The 18,092-nt window shown below is 38.5% G+C and overlaps 1 protein-coding gene across 1 annotated transcript in view; it reads right to left on the bottom strand.

Moving 5' to 3' along the window:
- luzp2 (leucine zipper protein 2) overlaps nucleotides 1-18,092 on the bottom strand; it is a 203,837-nt gene that overhangs the window by 25,486 nt on the left and 160,259 nt on the right. The window contains exon 6 of the mRNA XM_040127445.1: nucleotides 10,158-10,220. Within this exon, the coding sequence (XP_039983379.1) occupies nucleotides 10,158-10,220 (63 nt within the window). The remainder of the gene's footprint in view (nucleotides 1-10,157; nucleotides 10,221-18,092) is intronic.

The following is an 18,092-nucleotide window of genomic DNA, read 5'->3' on the forward strand; positions in this document are numbered from 1 at the left end:
TCAATTTACTTCTGTTTTGCATTTGTTTTGAATGTAATACTAATTTTTTCATTTAAAATTATAATATCAGATTAACAATTTGAGTGAAAGGTTGAATCTTTGAAAAATGTATATGAAGTTCAGAATATCTTAGTATTTGGTAGGTCTCGCTTTTGCTTTAATGACAGCATGCACTCGAGCTGGCATGGACTCCACAAGTTTGTGAAAAACCTGATGACCCATGTTATCCCAGTAGGATTTGTCACAGAATTCTCGGCTTCCTCAGTCTTCAAGTTGCCCCATAAATGTTCAGTGGGGTTTAGGTCAGGTGACTGTGGAGGAAAGTCCATGACAGTCAGGACTCCTTCATCTTTCTTGGTCTTCAAGTAGTTCTTTCAAAGCTTTGAGGTTTGGGTTCATTATCCTTCTGCAGTATGAATCATTTTCCACAAAGATGCAAACAAGAGGGTACAGCATTTATCTCGAGAATAGAGTGGTACTTCTCCTTGGTAGCGGGTGTAGTCAAATTGGTGCAGGTGTCCAACTCAAGAGTAGGAAAAACACCACTACTTGAATATTCCCATCAACATGTTTCGGTGTCTGTTTGATGCACTGCAGTATCATTCTCTCTCCTGTTCATCTCCTCCATACACCCTTCTGGTACTGCCATAAATTTCAAGCTTGGATTCATCAGTAAATAGGACTTTTTTCCACTGTGAAATGCTGGTATTTCTTAGCCCACCCCAAACGTTTGGCCTTTCTTCCCCCTCCTGAGAAGTGGTTTAGAAACTGCTACTCATCCTCTGAGACCACTACAAGACAGCCTTCTTTTGACAGCAGTTATGCTGATTGGAGTCTTGCATTCTTTATTTACCAAATTCTGTTTAGGTGATGGAGTTTTTTTTCTATTTCTCATGGAACTAAGCTTGATGTATTGATTTTCCGATGATGTGTTCACTTTTGGTCTGCCTAATCGTGCTTTGGATACAACTGATCCAGTTTCTGCAAAGTGTTTTAGGGTTCCATGCACTGACCCCTTAGAAACCTTTATTCTAGCCATGAAAAGCCCCTCTTTGCTTAGAATAACAATTTGACTTCTGACACTTTAACTTAGTTCTGATGTCAATTCCCCCCCAACTAAGTAAGCAGTGATCTGCTGGGATCTTGACTGACAGCCTTATTTATATCAAGTGACCACTGGCTGCAAATTAGGTGAAATGAACAGGCCCCTGATGTGTCATCTGAATGGATGCTTCAATGGAATGGATGCAACTCAAGGAAATGTGACCTTTTGTACAAAGGATTAAGTTGGTCAATGCCCCCCATCTGCTTAAATTTGATTAGTGACCTAGAGATAGTGCAGAAACTTAGATATTTCTTCTTCATTTTAAGTGACATAACTTCTTGTGTTTTAAAATTTTTCTTAATCTTCAAACTTTCTAATTATTTCCAGGTTTACGTGAAAATATTAAAGATTTCAATGAGGTCTTAGAACTTTTTTTTCTGATCTTCACACATTTCTCATATTTTCCCTCAACTAAAATGCCACTTGCATTTTTTATATGTCCAATTAAGTAGCCTGTTTCTTGGATGCAGATTAGTTTTTTAAGAAATTTATTTTTTGCTTTCATTTTCAGACAGTATCAGTAACTTTGAGCTAAAGGTGAGGCTGTACCTTTCAGTCCTGCATCCAAAGGCATAGTCCAAGAGTATGGCATAACAGCCTTTCAGGGTTTCTGTATATATGACACTGCGTGAGCATGTCTTGAATTGGAGATCGTGGAGAGTATGTGTTAAGAAGTTTTTATTATACTGATATCTTTCTTCATTTCTAATCTCCCTTTTTCATTGCAGCTGTGAAAGTGTTATTTAAGGAAGGTAAACTAAAAATTGCTTTACATTGTTACTGAAAAACATAGAACCCAAAATACTGGTTTACTTTTGGCGTAGAATATATCTGTTTTGTGTGTACAATTTGTCCCTAGACCTCACTGTACCATAAATCCTCATTGTGAGGGAACAGCACAACTGCTCCACATTACATAAAAGCAGATACAAACAGGTGACATGACATGGCAGGGTGGTGGTAGGTGTGAAAAAATGTCCAGACATCGTCAGCATGCATTTGTGTGTGCACTCGCAGCAGGAGCACAGCAGCATCACAGACCTGCTACACCTCCTTCCCCGTTTAAATAGATTGCCCTATTTGTGAAGTATGTCTGATTGGCTGAAGCATGCCAGCTGAGGCAGACCAGTGACTGGCTGGCAGCCAAAACGTACTGACTGAAATTATATATTTTATTTCAATCATTTCAGTCAGGATAATCTGATTTATTCAATATGGATAGTGAATGGAGTAGAACAGCATAGCAATACATTTGTTTTATTTAAAGGCTCCTCTCTTGTATGCTCCCAGTGCACATACCTAATTGTATTGTAGGGTACATCCCTGAAGCTGGGAGCATACATCATCTCCCAAAACAACGCCTTATCAAAGCGACAAAACATCAAACATTCATGTGTGTACAAACTCTGCTTTGAATTCTCATTTCTGATTCCTGGATGAGCCATGAGCCATTCTAATATTTAACTACTACATTTAACAACATACCAGCACTGAGCACTTTATTAGGAGCACCATAGTAATACTGGGCAGGACCTCCCTTTGCTCGAAAACAGCCTTAATTCTGCCTGGCATGGATTCCACAAGCCGCAGAAACACCCCTGTTAGATCCTGGTCCATGTCGACATAATTGCATCACATCATTGCTGCAGATTTATCAGCTGCATATTCATGCTGTGACTCTCCTGTTCTACCACATCCCGAAGGTGTTCTACTGGATTCAGATGTGGGGACTGGGGAGCTCACTGAAATTCACTGAACTCATCGACATGACTTTTGCTTTGTGTCATGGTGCATTATCATGCTGGAAGTAGCCATCAAAAGATGGTTAATTGTGGGCCCAAAGTGTGCCAAGAAAACATTTCAGTCCGCTGCTCACTGGATGGTTTCTGTTTTTGGCACCATTCTGAGTAAACTCTAGAGACTGTTGTTCATGAAATTCCCAGGAGATCAGCAGTTGCAGAAATACTCAAACCAGTTCGTCTGTCACCAACATCAGGCCAGGATCAAAGTCACTGAGATCACATTTTTTCCCCATTTGGTGTGAACATTTACTGAAGCTCCTGACATGTATCTGCATGACTTTATACATTGCACTGCTGCCGCAGTACATGAATAAGCAGGTGTACAGGTGTTCCTAATAAAGTGCTCAGTTAGTGTATATGTCATCCTCTCTTTGCTGCCTCCTCATAGTACAGAAAAGCTAATACATGTCTTAAGGCTTGGAGACGCACACAAAGAGAGATGACTAGGACATTACTGACGAGACGCAGCCACCCAAAAATATCAGTGGTTATACATCCTCCCTGGTACTTATATGAAATCATTCCTAATCTTACTATCTCCAATCTAATATATACTGTCAACAGAACTACTTCTGCAAGTAACAAATTTAATTGTTGATTTATCTACCAATTACTTGTTTTCAATAAAATGTCAAAAAATAAAGAAAAATGACACCTATCTAAGAATCGGATATTCTAACTAGTTAAATCCGTATGTATAAAAATCCCCGCATGCAATTTTAGACTCGCTGCAGATACATTTTTTAGTGCAAGAATAAAACTGCTTTGTTCTAGTCAGATTAGAATAGTAGACATGGTCTTTGAGCACAGAACACACTGTACATCTCTCTCTCACTGTCACTCTCTGAGACACACACACACACACACACACACACACACACACACACACACACACACACACACACACACACACATCCAAACGCTATTAAAAAAATGAGGTGAAGAACATTTATTAGAATAACTGATGTTTCATTAATAAAGGCTAGTGTGATCTGTTTCCTAGATCATTAAATCGCCCAAAAATACACAAGATGATGATGGCATGCTGCTGCCCTTCTAAAAGCCCTGTAGAATTGATAACATGGGGCCATTCACCTTGAAATCAGTCATTACAGGAAATCCTCCCAAATCCAGTGTATTATATTTTATCTTCATAAGGTTCAGGTTACGAGATGTTTGCATAAGAACCTGATGCAAGAATTAAATGGAATTCTAACATCCCTGATCCGAATGATGGCTGCGCAGCAACACCATAAATTTGGTAGAATAGCAAGTAGGTGATAAATTGATGCTCTTGAGGAAAAAATGAGAAACAGCATCTCCTTCACTGAACAGTCTTAACCTTGACATTGACTCAGGTTTTCTGAGCTATCATCAGATGTTTCCCCTGAGGACATCGCTGTTTGGTTCAGACAGGTTGCATGACATGTTTCCAATGAACCGGATAAAGAGCAAAAGTAGCAAACAGGAGTTCCACAGGCCTGGTAAGTTTCCTTTCCTATTTAAATGGACTGCTGAATTAGTGAAGTGTTTGTTGTGTATGTGTGTGTGTGTGTGTGTGTGTGTGTGTATATATATATATGTGTGTATATATGTATGTATATATATATATATATATATATGTGTATATGTGTGTGTGTATATTTGTATATGTGTGTGTGTATAAGTGTATATATGTGTGTGTGTGTGTGTGTATATGTGTATATATGTGTGTATGTATGTATGTGTATATATATGTATGTGTGTGTGTATGTATGTGTGTGTATATATATGTATGTGTGTGTATGTATGTGTGTGTATATATATGTATGTGTGTGTATGTATATATGTATGTGTGTGTGTATGTATATATATATATATATATATATATATATATATATATATATATATATATATATATATATATATATATATATATATATATCGTCAGTTCTGTACTCAGACAAACGTAGTAAGTTATCAATTTTACAGTCGTTCAAGATATAGGATCAGCTCACAGTAATCTATGACGGCAACCATACAACTGTCTTTACAGTGTTGTTAACATGTAATTTCATGCCTTTTTAGCTGAGAAGTTTTCAGCGCACAGATTAAGAGCACAAAGCTTGATCCCACATCACATAGCTGGCAAAAGCCGAGCACAAGTTAAAGCAGCTTTCTAAAAACGATTACCACACCAAATGAAATATATTCCAATATACAATGCAGCAAATCCCAAAGCCAATTTTCAAAGATGAGAATGTAAATCACACATAAAGGAAAGCTGCTTTTTACTCATACAAGGTTGTAAAAAGTATCATGTGAAACCAAAGGAGCTTGTGCTTAGAAAGTTTATTCAAGGCCAGCTAAAGATGTGGACTAATCTCAGTTCTTGGACATGACTTCAAAGCTGCGATATAAGATTCAAAGACGTTATCTCGAGCATCTCTTTAAAACTCTGAGTCACTCAATGCTTTGAGGAAATCTTAATTGAAAAGATCTTTGAAGCATGAAAAGATGATTTCTAGACAACAATTGACAATGTCAGAGTTCAAGAGTTGACATGTTCTTAAGGGTGAATCTTGGTTCAACTTTTGATGTTTTGGGTGGGTTTCCATTGTCATGACTTGTATGAGATAAACAGTAATTATGTTTACTTCCTTTCCAATGGACAGACTTGTAATAGATTGATTATGTTTGCAATTACCTTCTCTGGTGGCAGTTGTTTTGCTGCTTTAGTATCCATCTCTTTCTGTCACTCTGCAGTAATTGCAGTGTGATTACAGGTTCAGTCTGTAACCCTTCCCCTTTAAACATAAATAACCTTCCAGGATGAAAGTAGGAGCATGGAAGAATGGGTCTCTTGCTAATTTACTTCAACTTTTATAGCTTTCCAAGGGAATTGAAGACTGTGACCTCCATGTACCTGTGTTCCAAGAAAATTCCAGCAGAGTTTGCTCCCTAAAGCACTCAAAGTCTACTGGCCTTGATAAAAGATCTGCTGAAATAATCAGGCAGACAAAGAACCACTGGACAAGAACACGGCTCAGTAATAAAGAGTGCTAAGAATTGAATATTATCAACTACAAGCACAAAACCAGCCAGTCATATTTTATCACCATATCATCTTCATTGCTTTTGCTAGGAAAATTCTGGCGCAGTGTAGACTGCTCACAACTTCAATCAGGACCCTTTCATAGCCTTTGCACTCTTTCCAACTCTTTCCAACTAAGTGTTATAATCACACTTGGCTGCATAGTCAAATGTGCCATCACCATCTCAGAGTGTGAATATATGATGATGGCTTGGATAAGCCTAGCTGGTTAAACGTCAGGGATGTTCAGCTGGAGGATTTGTAGACAGAAAGAGGCCTGTCATTTTACCACCATTTTCCTGTGTCTCCATAGGAACTCAAGAATAACCTTAATGTAGGAGCAGACTTCAGGGTCGATGAAAAGATCTTCAACATCAAGAGTTTCTAAAAACTAAACTCTAGTTTAGTTTGCAAGATTTGTCACTGAGTGCAACTCCTCCACCTCATGTATTGACCCTGTACCTACAATATTTTTTAAGTGGGTGTTCGACAGTGTTTCAAGTCATGTCCCGAAGATCATAAATACATCTCTTCAAACAGGCATCTTCCCAGATGCCTTCAAAACAGATGATGTAAAACCCTGACTACAGAAACCCAACCTAGATTGTATTACACCGACTTTCTATAGGTCAATATCCAACCTTCCATTCATTAGTAAGATACTTGAAAGGATTGTTTCGGTGCAAATAAACTCCTTTCTTAAAGAAAACAATATCCTGGAGGAATTTCAGTCACGCTTTTGAACATACCACAGTAGTGAAACTGCTCTTACTAAAATAATCAGCGACTTCAGGCTAAACTTTGATGAGAATAAGGTTTCAATTCTTGTCATGTCAGATCTGAGCGCAGCGTTTGACTATGATATCCTAATTATTTGTCCTGAAAAGGTGTTTGGTCTTTCTGACTGTGTGTTAAACTGGTTTAAAACATACGTTTAAGGGAGAAAGTTTTACGTCAGTCTCGGAGAGCAACGTCCCATGGACCAAGAAGTTGCCTTGGTCCATTATTGGTGACATCATTGGAGAGCACAATGTATGTTTCCAAAGTTAAGCGGATGACACACAGCTATACATCTCTGCTGAGCCAAATGATGCTGCAGCTATAAACTCCATTATCACCTGTCTTTTGGTAATAAATAAATGGATGAGCATGAATTTCTTAAAGTTTAACAAGGACAAAACTGAAATCATACTAGTCAACTAGTCAGCCCTACAACAAAAAGAGAAATGCTATTAAAAATCTATGGAATTTAACTCCCTGAATTAAATCTGAGGTTACAAGTCTTGGTGTTATCTTAGACTCAGTCTTAAGCTTCAAGTCCCACATTAACAAGATGATGAAAATATATTTTTTCTTAGAAACATAGCTAAATCATGACATTTATAAATCAAAAAAGATGCTGAAAAGCTGATTCATGCCTTTAGTTCAAACAGACTCGATTACTATCATGCGCTTTTTACTAGCCTCCTGAGAAACAAAAACAATAAAACAAAACAAAATAAACCCCCAAAAAACCACTGAGCGACATCAGCTCTTTCAAAAATCTGTAGCTCACCTAATAACCAGAACCAATAGGAGAGAGAACATTAGCCCAGTTTTAGCTGCTCTGCACTGGTTTCATGGAAGATTCAGAATCGATTTTAAGGTCCTCCTCCTTTTAAACAATGCCCTTAATGAGCTGGGACCAAGCTACATTGTTAACTACTTACTTTCAGGAAATACTGCAATCATCTGCTGCTGGTTTATTGGAGATTCCCAGTGACAGCCAAAAGAAAATTGGGGATTCAGCCTTAGTCAATTACACCTCAAAGCTATGGAACACACTACCTATAGATATCAGGGAAGCCAGCCTGCTAAGTATTTTTTTAAAAGAGAGCTAAAAACTTATCCCTTCACTTTATCACTTATTCACTTATTATCAAGTGTATTTTATTTTACATTGTATTTTACATTAATTATGGCATTCTGTCCCTGTTTTTATGTTCATTCTATGTCTATTTTCATGTGAAGCACTCTGTTGCATTTCTTGTATGAAAGGTGATATACAAATAAAGTTAATAATAATAATACTAATAATAATTTTAATTAATGTTTATTCTCTGTTAATTCTGATGCATAACCTAAAGTTAATAATTTATGTCCTCAAATTACTGAATACAGTAAGTCAAAACAATACCATTCAGTTATTTTAACAATAATGATATACTGGGATAAACAATGTTTTGCGATCTTGGAACACTTGATGTCCAATAGAAAGGCCTCTTTACAAGATAATCTGTGTTGTGCTAGAATTTGTCTGATTATTATAGTCACTCCACTCCCATTTAATTAGGTACACCTAGTTAAAACTAATGCAGACTAATACAAAAGTCCTTCAATAAATCCTACCTTCATGAAGGTTATAATGATCAGAATAATGTCTCTGTTTTAGAGAGGTTTTGATACAACTTTATGATCATATTGGAGGATTTAGTTTGTGGTTTTATTAAACTGTATTGCATTATTCACAGAGGCGTTTCTGTGATGTAGTCCACCCTGATTGATATAAATGGGGTGGACAAAATAATAGACACACCTGTCAATCTAAAACGATACGGTCCAACAGCACCACAAACTGCAGCCTCCAAAATGATCATACAGTTGAATCTACGCTTCTGTAAAACAGGTTATACAGCCTTCATGAAGGTAGGATTTACAGTTGTAATGATGGACTGTTGTATTAGACTGCGTTGGTTTTAGCTAGGTCTACCTAGTAAACTGACAACTTTTCCTTTACAACACAGTAAAGAGTTTTGAAAAGCCCTTACTTTAAAATCACGAGGTGCTCAAATTGGACCGAAAATACTGACAGTGTCATGTTTAGGTTTTCAGAAAGAGCGATGACAGAAACTGTCAATGGGAACCTGCACTGAGAACCGAAAGCTAAGTGATAGAAAGGCTAACCTCGTAGCAAGGTGGGACCGGAGCTCTCTGTAATGGGCAGTAGGTATTTCTGAGGTAAGATGTGAGAGAAAGGGTGTGCAAATTAAGTAATCTGGGAGCATGGGTTAATAATTCAAGTGCACAGCTACTTTTTGAGGTTACAGATGACTCATTTGAGGGACTCAAATATCACAATTTCCCCTCTAATACCTGTCAGGCTCCATAATTGCCTGTCTTCACCTGAAAATGCAATTGTTCTGTCATTCAAAAACTTTGGTAATATCCACTGTAGCACTGATCAAACAATCCTCAGCTGCCTTAGGGGAGGTCTGGCCCAGGGACTTTCTGAAGAAATATCTCCACCTCCACCCCAAGGTTGCCATGCATCAAGCTGTCCGCATCGCCGCACTGCTCTGTGTTGTAAAAATCTAAGTTATTCCACATACTGCAGCTTGGATACAGGAAATGCTTGGAATCACCAACGGCAAAACTTCATAACTATTTAGGCTGAGCCACAATTACACAGCACTAGCTGCACTGACTTGGGCATGTCATCGGGACCCCTGCAAGACCCGCTGCCGTGTAGGATCCTGCAAGGCTAATTACAGCTTGAGCACTGGTCAGCAGGAAGGCAAAAGCAGTAGTTCAAAGCTCAGCTCAAGGCTCCACTAAATATGTGAACCTGGTGGACCCTGCTGACCATAATAACTGGCAGCAGAGCTGAACTGACAGCTAAAATGACAGACGAAATGTACTTGAAGCTGATTTCACTACAACCTGAGTACCTCAGATTGCACTGTACAGCCATCAAAGGGATCCCTTTTCAAGACAAGTTCTGAGATTCACCAGAAATCCAAAACTAAGCAAGTTAGTGCTTGTGAGAGAGTGAGAGAGCCAGGAATGAACTATTTCTAACCTCTAGCTGGTCTTTATGTGAATATTTCACCATGTACAAGTACCACCAGGAATTTCCTAATTAAAGTTACAATTAATAATAGAGAATGACTTAATTTCATATTAATGAATAAGACAAAATTTAAATCCTAAAAATATAAATTCAGTAAAACTTGCATTTTGCAGTTACATGTACATGTTATAATTTGTATTTTATTTCACTGCTTATTAACAAGAGAATAAAATTGTCTCCAGTATCTTACCATGAATTGCACTTATTCCATGAAAAATGAGCAATTAAGTAGCTGGAGCAGTGAATCAATTATACCTGTGATAAAACGGAATAACTGAATATCCTTACCTCTTCAGCATAGGCGTCACAGAGTTTGTTTCCCGAGAGGAGTTTATTTTTCAGGCTCTTGTTCTGAAAAAGAGAAAAGAAAGTTAGAAGTGATGCCATCGGTGTCTGCACTGCATGTTCCCATAAAATTTTAGCTGCTTCATAAAAAGCTCTATTGACTCAGTGGGCCTCAGTATCTCCAGCAGGGCATTTGGCTTTGCAGGAGCTCTGACAGCATGTGTTTGGACAGCAAGTGCAAGTCTCGATTTCAGACTAGACTGTGGAGCAGACAGGAGTGCCCTGTGAGGATCTGAGAGTGCACTCAAGCTCACAGGCATCTCAAAGGTCAGAAATGGCCTCAGCTCAGAGCTCAGAGCCAGAATCCCCACCAAACTTTAAACGTGATCAGTAAAGCCTTGAAAATCATTTTATTGGTGGCTAGTAGAAAGTTTGGTGCCAGTTAAAATCCGCGCTACAGTTTTATGGACAATCTGGAGGGATGAAGGTGATCTTTTACTTAGACAGCAATAAAGTCTGTTACATTAATTAGAATGAACTTTTTTTTAAAGCATTAATGATGTTCTTCATGTCACTAGAGGATGTAAAATATCTGTTTTTAGAAAAAAAAAAAAGAAAAATTCAGCTGTTGGAAGCAGAACTGCACTACTCTCATTACCAGGTGCCATATGTAACAAAAACCTCATCACTGAAGTAGTAAAATCTCTATGTTCAAAAATGGGATTAGAAACCCAATTTTCTTAATTTCAGAACCATGCCTGAACTCAGATACCCATTTTTAAACAAGTTTCTACAGTACAGCCCATTTTTCTTAAAGGTGAGGTCACATTCAAAAGGTACAAAGACTTCTGGCCACAGCCTGTGTGTAAGAGGCCATGCTACCATCATCATTTTTCTCTAAAATGCATTACAGTGTATTTAAAAGGAAGTCAGCAAATGATACAGCCAAGAGAGAGAGCATGCAAGGAGGCGAATGAGACCTGAAGGTGATCACACGCGTCGAAAAGAAGGAACTTCCCTTTTTAATTGACAATGATCTGTTAGTAAGATTGGTCCTAAACCAACTTAATGCTTAACTCAAAGTACCCATCCACATATCAGGACGACCCAGGAAAACAGCACGATCAGCCCATGACTAAAGCTTCACTAAGGTCTAAAAGAACTAAACTTGTTTAGTCTCTGGCATGTGCAGTTGAGAGAAGGTCGTTTGAGGCAGAAAGTCTCTACTGTGATTTAAAACGAGATTTCAAACATCAGAAATGTTATTACAGTGCAAAAAAAGAAGACTACTGGGTAAAAACATTATGCGGTGAACAGAACATAATGTACCATACAACATAATGTGTGTAACATAAAGAGGTCCATATGATATGATGGTTTTTGAGGGTGGGAGGCAACAGGAAGGATGTATATACATGTTTTTAATCGGTTTGTACCGTAGCGGGTATATCAAGCTTTCAGCATGTTTAAACTGCCACTTAGAACATCTGTCATATAAACGTTAAGTTGTAGCTGCAAAAAATAAAGCTAGAAGCTACATGTTAACACTTCTCAGTTGTTACAGCTTTGCTATCACATGCTGTTTGACGACAAGTTGTGCAAAGAGGACTGCTCACCATTCCTTCAAAATGTTTGTAACTCACTGGAGGACTGGGGAAACACAGCCTTAAAATGTGTCGAGGGAACGTGGGGCCTAAAATGATCCTGATGGCTGAGGAAACATCAAGGTGACCACATAACATTGGATTATTGACAGGAAATTACTTCCACTGTTCCGCAACTCATCGTCTATCACCTCTGTTTTATCTAAAGAAACAAATGTAATTAGATGCAACTTCACCATAGCGGCCAGTGGAGATTCATGAACCCTTTTCATTGACTCAACATCGCATTTAAAATTCTTAATGAGTTCATCAATGAACTAATTACCTGTAGTCGAGGGTCTATTCTTCATACCCATCCAGCAGCAGCAGAACTCAAGTGAGCGCAATGAATATTCATTCACCAGCTTTAATTCAAGAAAACCAAACTCAGCGACGCAAAAAAAAAAAACCCACCTGAAACCGCGGCCCTGCGGATGAAGTCGGCCCTTGCTCTTCTCATACAGTACATACCGCACGTCATGCTAGGTAAACAGGTGTGTTCATTGTTTTGCATGTGCAGGGATTACAGTGTACGGCTTTAGAGTGTGATCTAACAGACTTTGAGACTGAATGATGTTGGGAGCCAGGAGGGTGGTCCTGAGCATCGCCAAGACTGTGGTTTTGCCAAGCTTTTCGCGGGCGGTAATCTCCTGACAGTACAGTGAATGGGCAGGAAAACGTCACCACGGTGTTCGCTATGTGGGAAGCAGCCCTTGGAAGATTCACATGGGAGAAGACAGGTGGTGCGGGGTGTACGCAGTTAATTGCTACACCACAGTGTGACAGTCAACATCACATAACAATTGTGTGTCATAACGTAGCCGGTGTTGGAAGACATAATGCACTTCATTAGAATGACAAATCTGAAATACAACAAGTGAAGTCAAATATGATCTATTAAGTCCCCTTGAGGAGAAAAATTTTTGGACCATCCCAACATTAGGAAAAAATAATGATGTGATTCAAAATGACTGTGTGACCTGTCAACTAAAACTTGAGACGGCAAAAACGTGTAGAATTAATGATCACAATAGAGGATTAACAATGTGATCTAAATTTCATTTGGGATTGTGGCTGAAGTTTTGAAACTAATTCTGTAACAAGCTGTTGCACAGTTTTAATTAGTCGAAACTAAAAGAAAAACAGATCTAACAACACAGACTGGGAAATACTCACAAGGGCCGACAGCTATATCCTTTTTTTATTTTTTATTTTTACCAGACTGTTTTTGACACTGTTGAGAAGCCCGTCTGTCTGTCTGCACTTCAGGATCAGCCCTGGTCTGTGCTTTTGTTTTCTGGCTCCAGTGCATGTGACACAAGTTTGTTTTTATCCCCATGTAGCACCCCTAATAGCTGGTATTTTTGAAAATGCAATACTGTCGTAAGCAATTATGGTTTACAGACGGCACATCAAATTAATTAAGGTGGAGATAACACATTTGGCTATTATTTTGCTGTGCTCTGATTATAGATTTGCTGTTTGATGTTGGAGACAGCTCAGTGTTATTAGGCGACAATTTAGCTTTGGGACAGTTTGGATAGGGAGGGAGGGAGGGGGGGCATCCACCAGCTGGCCCTTGACATCTACTTATAGATGATGGGGCCACTGCCACTACTCTCACTCTGTGCCATGGCACATCCCGACTGTGTTGGCAATTTAAAGCTCGATGACAACCATTCACAGACGCAGCTGCATCTGTATATGTTTAGAATGATCAATTTGTCTCTTTTAGCCATGCTAGCAGCTTGGTGCCGTACGTACAGCCTCACAGAGGCTGCTAGCATGGCTGGAGACTCTCAGTCTTGTTTCCACTTAATAGATATACGGTACATCAAAGTCACATTGACCAAGCAAGCCACCAATCCGTGTGTGTAGTTTGGATTTATATTATTATATGACCGTATCTAGTGTCATGAGGTGCTGGTCCGAGCTGGCTGGTGGCATGAACAAGTCCTGGCATCAATTCTGCAGTGCACCATGTAATTATTACTAAATAACACAGCACCAGCGCGTTAGTAGCTGAATGGGCCACTCTTCCACAGTCAAACTATAGACTGTAGCGTACTTTAAAAAAATTTTTTTTAGTCAAGAACATTTGCTTCTGCATTATATAATTATTGGTTGAAAAAGAGGAACTTTGCAAACATGGCGCTGAGGCAAAAAGCTACATTCAGTTTCAAATAAAGTCTCAGGCACAGTACATTCTGGCCTCTGTCTTTCCGTTGCAATTCAGTCCTCACATCCATACGCCGCCACACTGTATACTCCAGAAAAATACCGTACATCCACACTGAGCAGAGGTAATGAGCTGGGATGGCAGTTGTATTGTGATTCGGTGAGGCAACACTGGTCGCGTATCAATTCCTCACAGTTACACCCCTCCCCGTGCTCTTAGAGAGGGACCACCATTCAAGGACATGTAGAACTGACAGCTGTCATAAAATGTGACATAGTTTAGCCCCAGGACAGACTCGGAGAGAAAATGAGATCCTCTGGCGCTTATACGTCAAAGCGCATTATGCAGAATGCGATACACTGAGGTGCGTATGTCGTAACGTGTTATTCCCACAGGACTGTCATTCTGTGGACCTGAAAATAAAGATAGTTTTTTTTTTGTTTTTTTTTAACATATACATGTTGCCCCTATTTTGCATTTAGAAAAATGTAACAGCACACATATAGGTTGAACAAAATCACTGTCCCATGACGACTGTGGAGTTCCACCTTGACTACAAAAACAAGAAAGGAATGAAGGAACACTTTTTGTTTGTTTGTTACTACAATTACATTATGTTCTCTTTCGCATAAAGATTACGGGGCTGAAGAATTAAATTATATTTAATTAGATATAATGTCAACTAAGAAATCCTTAAGTATACAGAGATATACAGCAATATAGGCAATCATTAACCATTTAAAAGGACTTAAACTCAGAACTTAAAAATGTCTATCTGACTCAACTCACCAGAGTTAATTTCACACATTATAAAGTGCTGACATGTCGACAGCCCCTGACTGTTATTTACTGTCCATCTAGGTCAACTTTCACACCACTTGACACACATCAGTGATGGATCGTTTCAGCCTTAGTGTGAAGTGTCAGATGCAAACTGTTCCGCAAACAGATTTTTTCCTTAATTCTGGTCAAGTCCCCCCCCCCCCATTAACACCATTTAGTGTGAATGTCGTAATGCGTAATAATTAACACCGCCATATTGCATATTAATGTCTCAAACTAATTTGATTTCCGCCATTGAACCCCACACACAGCCCATTCTGCTCAGCACTACAAAGGTTAAATAAACCATCAAGAGTGCAATATATTGGAGCTGATATTTCTGTTTTAAAAGGTCAATGAGCTTGACAAAGAAAAAAAAATTTGTTTTTCACTGCTTTAAGAGCTTGCACGTCTAAGTTGTGAAAATATGACTTCATTATTCACGTCAATTAAAGGCCACAATGGAACTGTGCCCACAGAACCAAAAAAAAAAGCCAAAGACAACAAAATGCTTCTTAAAAATAAACATTTTCTTCGTAAAATGTTGTCACTAAGGGTTCAGTCTAGTTTTGAATGAAGTTTTTTAAAAACCTGTGCTCAGCAAGGTGCAAAATAAACAACTTATTTTGCTTCAAGTTTCTAAATACATCATGTTTAATGTCCATCCTACATGTAGAGAAGGCAGTCACAGCAGAACATGACCCTATTATACTTAGCTGGACCGGGCCGATCTATAAAATTCAATTCTATGTTATTCTGTGTTTTAATTCCTGACCAACTTGTTACTGTTTTAAAAAGGTTTCCAATGGAATTGTAATTCCTGTTGATTTTGAAGATTTTTTTTCACAACTTGCACCTAAAAGAATGATCCCAGTCTCTTCCACACAGTGAGGCATGCAGCCTGCTAATTAAACACTGGTATCGGATTGGTATTGGACGATACCCAAAAACCCAGGCATCAGTATCGGGACTGAAAAAGTCAGATTGGTGCCTCCCTAGACCAAATGAACTACAGCTCATTGCTGTGAGCAATGGGTTTAATTGTAAACTCATTGGTGTATATACTGTACATATAAACCTTTTGACAGTGTATGTGTACTGCTAGATGGGATCCGAGTGAAGGAACTCACTAAACCTGCCTCCTCATTGAAGAGATTAGATTTTTCTTTCAGTTTGTTCATTTCATATGAAATTTTGACCATCGCATTTCACTCAGCTTCCCTCTGTTACCTGTTCCGCCTGCGGTGTTAGCAATCTGAATTTTGTGAGACCTTGAGAGTGCCACATCATTTTAGGCTTTGTAGGAGCTGGTGTGAGAGACAGCTTTGAAACATAATTCTCTTATGTACTTTGTTGCGTTGCAGTGGTGGGAGTGATGTTTGTTATTTATCTGGCACGGAAAAGGGTTGTTCTTGCTTTCTAGATTTCACTACAGATGGATCTTGAAAGACTCCAATGTTGAGCCATGGGGGTCTAAAAAGGGGAATAATAGCATTATAGACTATGTAGTCTCTTTAGATTTTAAGGTAACAACATAGTCTTTGGTTTTGCATTCTTATTCATGTGTCTAGCTTCCACATCATAATATTCATATTTAAGAACTGGAAAAAATTCAGTTTTGGAGTTCAAGTATTAAAGTTAATTACGCACCAAAGCCTTTTAAACACCAGTTGTTGAAAGCATTGTAATTCTGCATGTAGTTTACTTAGATTAAAAGTCATGGGGTCATCCATTCATCCATAGTAAAAGCTCAAGCAACACAAGAGACACTTCCTGAATCTAAATAATCCCTCACTGTAAACAGATCCAGAACCAGGAAGCTGTTTCTGAAAAATCTAAATAATTTAGAAAATATTTGCTACTCAAAAAAAAAAAAAATTAAACCGTTCAAAACTGTTATTTATCAACAGCAGCTTTAGCTGTTTTATCTCTTATTCCACTGATCCCCCCCCCACCAGATCCTGGTTGTCCTTATAAGTAAAAAAACAAACAAACAAACATTTATATATATATATATATATATATATATATATATATGTATATATATACACATACACACACACATATATACACATATACATATACACATACACATATATACACATATACACATACACATACACATTATACATATATATATATACACACATACATGATACATATACATGAAATAACATTCTAGGGTCTTTTTATTTGTCAGCTGCAGTCATGCAATGTATTAATGAGCAGATTCCATACATAACATAATAAATTACAAAATCTGACAGTACAGTAGAGGCTTTTCTGCTTTCTCAAAGCGAGAGAAAATGAGAAACTCACATTGCTAGAAAATTGTGGCTAGGCGGCTTTCACAATTTGCGCCGTTATGTAGCTGTCAAACGCATCTCATATAAATTACAGGCATTAGCAAAGCAAATGTTCACTGCGGATAAGCTATGAAATATGACATAGCCCCAGACATCTTACAAGGCATTTGGCAGCTTGAGCTGAACGCATCTTGGCAGTTTCTTGAGGACTCTTGAGGTCAAAGGAGGGATTATATGTAAGTGAAAAGATGGCTTTCTTGTCCCTCTTTCATTGTTCTGATACACACATCATATGTGCGCAGTATGTAGCCTGTGTTTTGAAAACAGGGCGGTCTAGTGACTTTGCATTCTCCACGTTTGCCATGTCACCCTATTTTTGATCTCCCCATTTCTCCAGGCATACTGCACTTTCTGATGGGCACAGTGCCCCAACAAGAGGGCCAAACATAGGAGCTGGACTATTAGAGCAAACAACATACAGTTGAATCACAAGTAGCTACAATTTATTTTTTGCCATGATGCCATAATCTTTGTGCCAAAAACATTATGGGAATATCGTCAAGTGCAAAACATGAGCCAAAAACCTGTCAAATTTCTTGTTTGCAGAAGACATTACAGCCTTCAATTAGAGTATATTCTCAGTTTGTTTTGATGCAAAGCACCTCATGTATCTATTTTTTTCAACTCACTCACAAACTCTGTGACCGTGCCAGTTCTATACATACCAACATATACTGTATTCACCCAGTGGGAAGAAAAGTAAACGCAGCTGTCTCCTTCTGGTGATAAGAGCTACAGCAGCATTTTTCTTAAAATAGCAACTGTTGTGTTTTTTTTTTTGTTCTTTTGAGGTGTTAAATTTTACATACACACACACACACACACACACACAGACACACACACACACACACACACACACACACACACACACACACACACACACACACACACACACACACACAGACAGACAGACACACACACACATAGT

Source organism: Xiphias gladius, chromosome 1, assembly GCF_016859285.1.
Source record: "Xiphias gladius isolate SHS-SW01 ecotype Sanya breed wild chromosome 1, ASM1685928v1, whole genome shotgun sequence".
Taxonomy (NCBI): Eukaryota; Metazoa; Chordata; class Actinopteri; order Istiophoriformes; family Xiphiidae; genus Xiphias; species Xiphias gladius.